Here is a 13,019-nt window from a genome sequence, read left to right as displayed (position 1 = left end):
AAATAAAAAACACAACCTTTGAGATACGAAATCTATTAAGAATTGAACAGAGATGACTATATTGGCTAACCATCATTTTTTGTTTATCAATTCTGCATGTGTTTATTTTCATCACTAACGACTTTTAATCAAAGAAGATTCACTCTCAATCATTTTTCTGTTCAATTCTGTATTTTTATTTTATCAGTTACATCGTTCATTGCAAGAACAAATTTATTCCCTTTCCATCATTTTTTTAGTCCCCAAAATTATGTTTTTTAATTGTTTCATCAATTACGTCTTTTATTCATAGAAACGCTTTCCATCATTTTTCTGTTCAACAATTCTGTATTTTTATTTTATCAGTTACATCGTTCATTCCAAGAACCAATAGATCCCCTTTCCATCATTTTTCTCTTCATCAATTGTTTTTTCATCAGTTACGTCAAAGAACGAATAGATTCGCTTTCCATCATTTTTCTGTTCATCAGCAACTTTTTTTATATTTAATCAGTTACTTTGTTTATCCGAAGGAGGGATGGATTCGCATTTTCTGTTCATCAATTCTATGTTTGTTTTTTTCAGCTACGCCTTTCATTCAAAGAACACGTAGATTTGCCTGACATCATTTCTGTTCATCAATTCTGTTTTTTTAATCACTTGTATCCATGGTTCATTCAAAGAACGAGTAGTTTTATTTTCCATCATTTTTCTATTCATCAAGACAGACATTGTACCTTAATTCTTAAGAGGATTTGAATAGTAAATGGAAATGTTCAAAACAAATTGTCAAAGCCTTCATTTTCTGAAAATAATAAATTGTTTAAAATAACGTGATAAGTAATTTTCCTATATTTCCAAATTTTCACAACATAATGAAGCACACTATCAGTAGATTTTATTTTCAAGAGACCAAACATTTTTATGGAAAGAGGGGTGCGATATTCCAAAGCTGGTGTCATATATCCCCTGTCATATCGTAAAAAAATTGTAATAGGCCTATCTGTATTTTGGTGTATTTTTTCGGGGGTGGAAGTCTGATTGATTTTAAAAATATTTATGTATTTGATATGATGAGTGTTAAGTCATATCCATTGGCATTGCGGCATAGACCCCAACCGCCCTTCAAAGCATTATCATATTTTGTGCGAATAAATCTTTCATCCACCCAACTAATGTATAGTGAGTGGAATATAATGTGTACAACTTGTTATAAAGTTTTGTATATTTTTCTAACAACTGCGGATCGAATGCTGAGAGAGAAGAATATTGGGGATAATGGGAAATAAAATGCAGAATCGTGTGCAGGACACGGAGAAGATGACAAAAAGGACAACTCCATATTCCGTATCCGTCCGACCGGGACATTCATGAAATTTTCTGTCCCTGATTTCTTTTACTTTTGACAGTCTGTGCACTGCAAAAACTGCGGTGTTAATTCAACACCAGTCTGGAATATGTATGACCACACTAGAGAGGTGTTAAAAAAACATCGGTTTGGTTTTGGACTAATTCCAAATATGCGTTTATACAACACCAATTATTATAAATAAATCATCGATTTAAATTAAAGCCGGTGTTGTTTCAACACTTCTTTCGTGTGGTCATATATTCCAGACTGTTGTTCAATAAACACCACAGTTTTTGCAGTGTGGTCAGTTTATATGAAAATGAAGTAAAACTTGAGAAAAAAGGGAATCGGACGTACAAAAAGGTTGATAATTTTTTGGAATTGTCCAAAAGGAAGGGAAATAAGAAAGGACCAGGTTCAGGACATGGCTAAGAAGTCGAAGAAAATAATTATAAGGAAAATAAAAAAAGGAATAAACTACAAAAGAGGAGGAAGAGAAGAGGAAGAAAATATTTCGCTCTGTGCAATCAAAATGAACGTCTCTTTTATTGCCGTAAACATGGTAAATGCGTTTGTTTCCGAACAATTTTGTTTTGGTGCCTTCTTCAAGATCTCAAGTCGTAACGAAACTCATTTGAAAAAAAATATTTTAGAAAAGGCAAGTACAACTCGTATCTTTCAAATGTTAGGGATGATTTCACGTCGTATAACATATTTTTGTGATATTTTTACCTCACAACTCATTACGAATACGAACCTTCAACAATTCTTAGATTTTTATTTCTTATACCTCTTTACCATGCCGTGTGCTCCAAGATCCAATCGAATCTCGTATTATTTCGAAAGCGAAGTATCCGATTTTACGTTATAAATCATATCGATATGATATGATTTATACTTCAATACATTTTACGAATCCATATGTTGAAAACCAACAATATTTCTAGATTATTCATATTTTTATCAAGCCAGGGCGCTCCAATATCCAAGCGAAACTCGTATCTTTCAAAAGCTAATAATGATTTTTTAACTCGAAATTCTTTACGAATATGTTAAGAACCTTCAACAATTTTACATTATCATTTTCATATAATTTGATCTGGCTAAGGTGCTCCAATATCCAAGCGAAACTCGTAGCTTTCGAAAGCTAAGAAAAATTATTTTACGTCATAGATTACATGGATATGATTACTTTCTTCCTTAAAACTTTTTACGAATAATTATGTCAAGAACCTTCAACAAAATTAATAGATTATCAATCATTTTCATACGCTTTAATCAGACCAAGGAGTTCCAATATCCAACCGCAACTCGTATCTTTCAAATGCTGAGTATGATAATTTCATGTCATAAATCATAGCTGACATGATTACGTCATAACTCTTACGAATAAAGAACCATCAACAATTTCTAGATTATATTTTGTACCTTTTTATCAGGGTCTGTGCTCCAAGATCGAAGCGAAACTCATATATTTCGGAAGTAAATTTGAGTGATTTTACGTCATGAATCATATCGATATGATTATATTTTAACCTCAAAACTCTTTACGAATTTGTTAAGAACTTACAATTATTTTTAGATCATCATTAATTTCAAGTCGTAAATGGGTGATTTCAAGTTCGGTGTTGACCTTTTTGGTGTTGGTGTATGGTCAATTTGTACACGATTATGACGCCAAACATAAAATGAAGATGGTCCCGAAAAGTCAATCACTAGTTGTTGAGATGACAATAATGTGATCTGAATCAGTTATGCAAACTTGAATAAGTTTTAGAGTTAGGGGAAGCAATCAAAATTTCAACACCATCAGGGCCGACACCGGACTTGAAATATCTCAATCAGATGATTTCCATTTCATAACTCTTTACAAATATGTTAAGGAACTTCAACCATTTTATAGATTATCATTTTATACCCGTTTGTGTCACGCCGGGATGTCTCTATTATTCCGAAAATGCGTCTTTAATATTTCTTATCGGAGAACATAAATTCTGTTCAAAATGTAAATGGACATTATCTGAAATTGTGAAAGCCTCAAGACAATCTTAAAACATGTCCCGCCTTATAATCATGAATAAGAAGGGTTTCCTCTTTACAAAAAAAAAACACATTCGGATATTCAATGAATGATCTGTGAACGAAACACGCAATATTCATGTCAGAGTAAAAATGAATTAGCAATGAAAGTCGTCAGTACAGTTACATTTCCACTTCAATCCTTTTTGTTCAGTTTCGCGCAAGGGTGATCATTCCCTTTAAAATCATTTCCTGTTGTTGTCTCGCCTTTTAAAAGGTGCGCGCGCATGTCCTGAAACTAGCTTGCGCATACATCTATCGCGCAAAAACGCGCGTCAAACCAACGGGATCTCGGTGGAAGCATGGAAATCACGTTAGAAGCGGGGATGAAAATCACGACCGCGCACGATAAAATCACAACCGAGCACGCTAGAATTTGCGTCTCACTTTTGAGTTTCCCGCTACAAATCCGTTCAAATCCCGTTAGACCATCCCGCACATTTGCTAGCGTGTTTCACGATCCCGAATGCCAAGTTTCTTTTTCCCTGTAGTGTATGAAAGTTCTATGAAAATCTCGAAAATATACGTTACCGATGAGCACTCACACATTGTACGAGGTTAGTATGTACTAACCTCGTACAATAGACCGTGTTTGACCCTGGATTTCGAAGTAGTCGGCAAACATCGCTTCATTGCTGAAGTAATATTTGACGAAACTCCTCGCTACGCACCGGGGCTCTTGCCGGTAAGTAGCAATGGGGGCAACAAATAGGAAATTATTTTAAAATCATAATCATTAAAAAAAAAGCAAATTTTGCTTACCTCGGCCTCGAAAGTGACTTCGCTTGTCTCTTCCACGGAAATACAAGGAAGCCCGTTGGTGGCGCTAATAATTTCACAACCTTGATTCAGCTCCTTGGTAATTTTATAACTGTATCTAAATTCTTTGAATGCGCAATCCTTATAATTAATTTACTAATTATGGGCATCAATGAATGAAATACCTTCAAAAACATAATTAAAGATTATTATTGGTGATGATAACACTTATTTGCAATGAATTTAAAAAGATGACTAATAAAAAAAATGAAAATAATATACGTGCCTGGAAAGAAACCAGCAGTACAAGCTTTAACGAACGACAATAATACGTATACAGTATCCCAACGTCTATACAATGAAAAGATTGGACACTTCATGGACTTCGCGTAATGCCTTGTGTCGATTTGCGTTTAGAAGTAGTGTAGGTGCCTAGTCTTTCCCTTGTCGTGTCTTTGATATGAATATAAATCGCGTGCCCTCTTTAGGCGAAAATTGATATCCGCGCTGAGCAGATTTCATCTCCGTAAAATCTTCACTAAAGATCAAGAAAATATACATGTTTTTTAAAAGAAACTTCAAGGAGAATTCACGGAAGGATCTAAATGATTCGGTAAGTGTCATAGCAGAATGTGATATAAAAAATTTTAAGTAATATTTTATGTGGGCAAAAGCCCAGCAAACTTTAACTGTGTCGTGTGTGTCGCGTGCATATGACTGATTTTCCTTCGCATGCGAGATGCTTTGAACCCATGGGTGACCGATGAGTTATTTATTATCTATTATTTCTAATATTTCATGAGGAATCTGCTTATCACATTTTTATCTGCCGCCAAGGTAATCCTTTTTAAGCAAATGTAAACAAAGAAAATTGGTCTCCCAAACTGGAGACTGTCTCTGAAATTGGATACCCAAATTCTTTATAAAAGTCTCTGATATTGGAGATAATCTCTCTAATGGGAGACAGTCTCCAATATTGGCCATGCGCCTCTACTGACGAGTTGTGCTTTCCGATTAAATTTTTGATATCCTGGCCAATCAATGCGAGCTACAAGTTCCGAAGGCACGCACATCTACAAGCGCAAAGCAGCGGCACAAATCGCGATATATAGCGACTGGTAAATACGTCTGTAAGGACGATGATGTCATCCAAGATGGCAACTTATGTTGACCAACGAAAGGATCGAAGATGACCATGTTTCGATCATCATTTGAAAGGAATTAGTGGTAGCTGCGGTCTTAGGTAGCCAGGAGGCTTCTAGAGAGTAAAAATCATTTACTAACGTAAGGTTACTCTCATACGAAGCCAGGTCTTCGTTTATATACATTAGTGTGTACCACTAAAAAACCTGAAACTTTCGCCCCCGAGATTTCTACTTTCTCTCTAAAAGATCTAGCCCTAAATCTTGTACATGGGATACAACTTCATTTCCGACATTTTTACGCCATGGATTTTATTTTTAGACAAGCATTCATAAAAAAATTTAGAAAAATATTATGAAAAGAAGGAAGAGACTTGCCCGATGTTTAGCCGCCATCTTGTTTTCTATTGTTCTTCACCCATGTTACTTTACGCAAGCGTCCAAATCGTATCGTGGTAAAAATTGTTTTACAATTACAATACATTATGTAATCTATTGAATTCATGTTAAGACTTTAATAATGTTGAATCTTCCTTTAATTATCAGGAGGTTATAGCTCAAGTTCTACAAGACAACACCCCTGCAGCCTTTGAGTGTAAGTTATCATTGTGTACAATGTAAATGATGTTTTCTGTAATTTATCAGTACAATGATTTCTATTGATTCCTCATACTAATGATTTCCCAATATCCACAAGCTGCCATTTCTTGCCTTTGGGGACCAAATACATTTGCTCATGACAGTAATAAAAATCTGTAAAAAAAAAGAAAAAGAAAAATGCTATAGTTGCTGAAGGAGAGAAACAAAAAATATTCCTATTATTTCAGTATAGCCAATGTATAGTGTTAATGGCTTCACTTTTCAGATACATAGCTGGGAATCCAGATTTGCCTTTAATATCTCACTATTATTAAAACAAAGAGTAATTTTCTTGAGTTATTTAGTTACATGTGGTCTTGTTTAAACCCCCCACCTAAAATGGGAAAGTGGATTTTTTCCTTTTCAAAACTTTCTTTGGGGAAATAAGATTTTGATCTGGTGAGAACGATATTATCTTGTAAATGATGCTTCAATCATGACCTCTTTGGTATTAAATGTCCAGGGGCCACAGAATGGGGGGGGGGGGGGGCTTTAGCTTTTTTCCAAAACTGTACAAAATAAAAATAACCATATGAGTGTGAATTTTTGCATGATCACCCCCCCCCCCCACTCTGAAAAACATCCTGCAGCCCCTGATGTCTGTTGCAAAGTCTCTTTAATTCATCTTTGTTTTAATATGTATGTGGATGTGTAAGATACATTTATAGGGCTTCTGTCATGAGTCTACTCTTTTTCCCTGTACAGATGAAGATGAGGATGGAGACCGTATCACTGTACGAAGTGATGATGAAATGGAAGCCATGATCAACTATGTGAGTATATGTTGACCTCATAATCGATTCACCGCTAGGCCCAGTGGATTAGTCTCTGTGTTCGAATCACAGCCATGGCGCAATGTCCGTTCACAAGAATTCGATCCACAATGTGATGCACCCAGGTGAAATAAATGGATACTTGCGGGAATCAATTGCTCAAAGAGCTGTGAGCACCAGAATCGGTAAACTAGTTTAATAGCCATGGTAATATACATGTAGGTGCACATTGAGAACCTACAAGGTTGATATTAGCACTATAATAATAATAATAATAGCTGGATATATAAAGTGCTTTTTGCCTATAAAGGACACAAAGTGCTGCTGTTATTACCCCAGCTTTACCTCAAGCTATTATCACCGGTGCTCAGTGCATGCAAGGAATTAATCCTGCCGGGTTCCTATTCACCTCACCTGGGTCGAGTGCAGCACAGTATGGATAAATTTCTTGCTGAAGGAAAACACGCCATGGATAAGATTTAAATCCACAAATACCCTATAGTATCACTTATATTTTGTAAAAATTTAACAGAAATATTTAAATGGTCATGAAAACAAATATTTTATCCAAATTGGATGTACAGTATTATGTTATTATTATTATTTATATACTGCGCTTTTCCCAGAATGGCCCAAAGCGCTTACAAGAAGAAAAACAAATTGTTACAACTATACAAATGAAACCTTACAATCCTAAAAATCTGGATTGGAAAAAAGAAAGGTTTTAAGTCCCTTTTTAAATGAAGCAACAGATAGTGACTACTATTATATACAATAAGGTCAAGATATTTTTACCTGAAAAGACTGGAGGCTGATTCAGCTCTCTCTTTGTATAATTTGTGTGATGAATTTTATGTGAGAGGCTCTCCCCACAGCATTCTTGATTCGAGTCACATCGCTGAGACGAAAGTTATGATGCTCTGGTATAAAGCCACGCATGAATTTCTGGATGAAAGATGATATTACTTTGCTCATAATCATGATTTAATGTAAAAATCCAGTACAATTATAAATTGAATATGAAGCTAAAATTTCACAATTTATTCTTGGCTTTTCAAATTCCACCAAAATATTTTTATCACATAGTGCTACATGAAGATAGTTGCATATTCAATTTTTATCTTACCACAAATGGAAGGAAAAGACCCCAGAATGATAATATGCATAAATGTGACCTGCTACCCCAAAACCACCATTAAGTTGTCAGCTCAATAGTGAATTTCAAGATTTATATTGAACATGAATTTTAAGCACAAGATAAGTTTTAAAATTATAACTTGTCAAAATTTACCAACAAGTATATGAATAATCCACACCATTACTGATTGTGTGTGAAAGGAATTAATTAAGAGATTAAAAAAATATGGAGAGAACATGATTTGAATTTTAGGGTTCACTATTAAAAGCATGTGCACACTGTAAAATCTCGGCGATACCTCAAAGTAGTCTGGAAAAAGTGGCGTCAGAGAAACATTTGTGTTTCCTCTTTAATTTTTATCTCACTCAGCCCTAAGGGCCAGATGAGCTTGATATGCCATCGCCTGGCGTCTGTCGTCCGTCCACAATTTCAAAATGCTTCTTTGTCATTTCAAGTCCAATTTCAATTTTGTTTGCTTTGTATGATAGAACTAGGTGGGGATTCAAAACTTTTACACATAATTAGCATAATAAATATGCTAATTTATGCACATTTTGCAAAATTCACAAATAAATGCTTCCCCTTCTTTATTTGTTGACTAATTTTGATTTTTTTTTACTTGCATCTGGTACAACTTCATGAGGTTGACCAAACCTCTACACAGAGTTTTGACATTGTGACTAGAACATTTGTTGATACTTTATACAAAATTAATTGCATACTGTATTTTTCAAAATTCACATAAAATGTTTTTCTTCTTTCGTTGTTGACTGATTTTGATTTTTTCAGTAGAGCTACATGAGGTTCACCAAACTTCTACACTGAATTTTGAAATTTTGAGAAGAAAATTATTTACACAAATCTATGCAAAATTTATTCAGTATTATCACAGAAAATGCCCCTTTATTTGTTGACAGATTTTGATTTTTTTTCTATCTGGTAGAGCTGCATGGGTTCCACCAAATTTGTACACAGAATGTTGATATTTTGAGTAGAAAAATACATGCTAAATTATGCAAAACTTATTCATTATCACAAAAAATGCTTCTTCTTAATTTGTTGACCAATTTTAATTTTTTTTTCATCCATCTGGTAGAGCTACATGTACAGTGTACATGAGGGTCACCAAACTTCCACACAGAATTTTGACTAGAGAATTATTTATGCTGATTCATGCAAAATTCATTCACAAATCACACCCCCAAAAATGCTTTTTCTCCATTTGTAGATCAATTTCAATATTGCTTTATATGATATCTCTAGGTGGGGATATAGAGCTTCTACACAGAATTTTGAAACTACATGCTATTGCATATTTTTCAAAACTCACAACAAATGCTTCCTACATGTATGTACATGTATTTGTTGACCGATTTGATTTTAAATATTTTGTTCCATCTGAGAGCGTCATGAGGTTCACCAAGGTGCTACACAGAATTTACAAAAATTGACTAGAAAATTATTTATGCAAATTTATACAAAATTTATTCATAAATTATTACAAAAATTGCTTCTCTGTCATTTCTTCATTAATTTTCATTATGTTTCCTCAATTTATGTCAGCAATATGATTCACTACATTGTCACCTGAGCTGAAATTGAGAATTGTGTTAATTTTTTTGTAAGATGCCTGATTCATGAGCACCACATCAATGATATGCTAGTTTATTTTCATTTTTAACTTCTGGCAGAATGAAACTTTCAGATTAGCTCATTTTCAAGTTTTTACCTTTTAAAGACCACATTACTAATTTTGCAATTTACAGGGAACCTTCTCTTGTGAATTATTTTGGGGTTTGGTGTGGCGGCTCACAAACGAATAATTTGTCAAATTATACTGGTAGAAAATGTGCAATTGCTGAGAAATTGATGATTCAAACATGGCATTCTAGCCAGAGGATTGGTCTTTTTCAAAGCAATAATAATAATAATACACTCTCCCACATGTGCTTGTCTACATTGGTGATAATTAAATGTGTTCACTTTAATATCAGCTTCGATTTCACAATTTCAACAAACCAGATCTAGATCTAACATGATATGGTGACATTTCACTTTGATTTTAAAGGGCAAGTTTACCCCCAACAAAAAGAGGATTTCAATAAAAAGGGAGAAAAAAATTAAGCAAGCATAATGCTGAAAATTTCATAGAATTAGAAACCAAAACTTAATTACATTATAAAGTTTCTTGTATTTTTCACATCTGTTAGTAGCACAACACAGTGATTAGTAAATGAGAGAGTGGTTGATGGCATTCACTATTTTTTTTCATTTATACAAAATATAGAATATTTAAATTTTAAGAATGCATCTTCATGAATCACAATAGGTTGTAATAACGACAACCACACATTTTCATGGAAAATCATATCATTATTATGAGATAGAACTTATGAAAGATATTTCAAATTTCTAAAGTATTTAAAAGAAAAGTTCCCTCCTTTTTAATATACATGTATAGTGACCAGAGCATGATTGGTTAAGGGTTCGCATTGAGGTGAAATTTTTTTTTTAAGGTACTTCTATCAAATTTGCTTTTAAAATGATCTTTGATATCTCAGTTTTCAAAAAACTTAGTTTCATGAAGATTGATGATTCCGAAAGTACCGGAATAGTCCATTTTATTCATGGGGGTGCTGCTACCTCTCATCACGGACGGACATTTGTACTCAAATTAAATTCACTCTAGTTTTATTGTTTTTAAAGTTACTGTAATTTGGTTTGAATGTTCTTGCACTCTGAACATCACTCTATTATCAGACATAATATAGTAGAAAAAAAATATTGGGAAGTAATTTTTTTTGGTAGGTGTTAACATTTCCATTTAGAAATTTCCGTCCGTGATGGAAAAAAAGATGAAAAGTTTTTTTATTCTTTATCAGAATAGAAATAAAAAATAAAAAGGTGTAGAGGTATCTCTCTAAACACAGTACATCATTTTATTTGAACATAGCTGAAATCCATACATTTTATCCATATCATATAGTCAATCAAAAATGACCACGGACGGACATTAATTTCATGACGGACGGATAAAGTTAATTCACTCAAATTCAATTCACTCTAGTTTTATTGTTTTCAATGGTACTCCAATTTTTTTTAATAGTCATGCACTCTGAACATTACTCTATCATCAAACATAAATTAGTAGAAAAAAAATATGGGAAGTAAACTTTTCTTGTGGATGTTAACATTTCCGTCCGTCCGTGATGAAATTAATGTCCGTCCGTGATCATTTTTATTAGGATAATTTCTATGGATTCAGCTTTTTATTCTTTATCAGAATAGAAAAAAAAAAGTGTGTAGAAGTATTTCACTGGACACTGTACATCATTTTATTTGAACATAGCTATAAAAATCCATACATTTTATGCATATAATAAATCAATCAAAAATGATCACGGACTGACATTAATTTCATCAGACGGACGAGTGAAATATTGCACTGTAGCAACTTGATTTCTATGCAAGACGCACAGTATAATCTAGACATATGATTGCTCTAAACACAGTTCTTGTCAAAATCGAATGTAAAGAATATTGTCTTTTTAAATTGTAGAATACTAGTAGGTTCCAAATCAACAGCTAGTTGATCAATAGGTGGTTTCAAACCGCCTCGATCACAAGAATCCCCGTTAAATTACGAAAACTTTTTAAGGCTAAAAAATACCCCTTAATTATTCCTGCATTCACACCGCCCCGAAACACATCCTTCGGGATAAGTTCCCGAAGTTACGAGCATGCGCAGTGTGGTCTGATAAGCAGGCAAGGCGAGAGATTCAAAATCACTTGCCCAGCAGCCACCCACGCCGCCGCGCCCAACGACACGCTGGGATAAAAGTTCCCGTAATTCGCTTTCACATTGCCAAAATACCTGCGACCTTGGAAAAATCCCCACGAAAGTTCTCGTAATTTCGCCAAGTACCTACTATTTAGCGGGTATTTTCTTTCGGGGAAATTACGCGTAGTTTGCTTTCACATTACCAAAATACCTGGTATTTTCTGATCGGGGTAAATTTCCCGATCAGAGAATACCTGGAACTGGCGAACTTCGAGGCGGTCTGAAACCACCTATTGATCATGTTGATACAAGTATTTTTATGATCATGATGATTTTTAGGCATTAATTTTCCAGTAGCAAAGATGTTTTTTTTTAATCCAAAAACTAAATCGAAAAGATGAACAGGTCGTTGATCCTTATGCTTGTTTGTTGGATCAACACTTGTCAGGGGCTCTCTTTGAATCTTTTGCACATATCAAAGTAGAGACACCCCATAATATCAACAGCCCTCATGTATTTCGGCCCGGACCGAATCCAAAATTGAAATTGATACACCAACCCTAAGTTTATTAAAACTTCTAAACACTGCAGTGCAAGCTTTATTCATTTTCACAGTTTACCAGATAAGCGATTTGCTTAAAATTAGCTCCAAAATGGACTTCGAAAAAAGGTATTCATGTAATTTTCACGAGCCTCAAGACTGTGATGTCCTGTTCTGTTATCATTGTGAATCCATAGGTTTGTGAATAGAAAAATTGATGATTTTTCTACTTATGTACTTTCTTCTTCTCCATCACTTTCTGCAAGCTTGAATTGATGAAATCTACAGCTTTGGACTTGTACTTCCCATGTTTTATTTCCTGCTTTTTGGCATATACATGTACATGCAGCTTTCCAACTCTATCTGCATTCCAATAATGTTTAACAATTTTTCCTGACAACAATATAGCCCAAATAACGGCCAAACAAAGATATCACAAAAAATTGTGAAGAGTTGTAGGTTTATTCCATTTGAGTTCTGAATAATTCTCAGAGATACTTTTCACAGCAATTAGAAGCTAAAATTGAATTCATAATCTGCTCAGCAAAGTTTCTCATTTGCATATGTATCTTAAATCAAGTTGCTACATCTTAAATCAAGTTGCAGCAACTTGATTGAAGTTGTAACAACTTGATTGTGCAACTAATACTGTTTAATAATATTAAAATATGTACAAATCATCAATACAATAGCATTTGTTCCCCCCAAAAAGTATTAAGAACTTCTTACAGGGTACTTCCAATGTATTTTGATTGTGTCCGTCCGTGATGTCCGTCCGAGATGTCCGTCCGTGATGGAAAATATTTGCAATTCTCTCAGAAGTTTGATATTGATTAA

The 13,019-nt window shown here is 34.1% G+C and overlaps 1 protein-coding gene across 1 annotated transcript in view; it reads left to right on the top strand.

Annotated features, from left to right (window-relative positions):
- The window catches only part of LOC121415874 (dual specificity mitogen-activated protein kinase kinase 5-like), a 55,080-nt gene that overhangs the window by 3,380 nt on the left and 38,681 nt on the right, over positions 1-13,019 (top strand). The window contains exons 2-3 of the mRNA XM_041609249.1: positions 5,857-5,905; positions 6,655-6,722. Of these exons, the coding sequence (XP_041465183.1) occupies positions 5,857-5,905; positions 6,655-6,722 (117 nt within the window). The remainder of the gene's footprint in view (positions 1-5,856; positions 5,906-6,654; positions 6,723-13,019) is intronic.

The sequence above is a fragment of the Lytechinus variegatus genome, chromosome 5 (genome assembly GCF_018143015.1).
Source record: "Lytechinus variegatus isolate NC3 chromosome 5, Lvar_3.0, whole genome shotgun sequence".
NCBI classification, from domain to species: domain Eukaryota; kingdom Metazoa; phylum Echinodermata; class Echinoidea; order Temnopleuroida; family Toxopneustidae; genus Lytechinus; species Lytechinus variegatus.
Note: the sequence above shows the minus strand (reverse complement) of the source record. Positions and strands in the feature narration are given on the sequence as shown.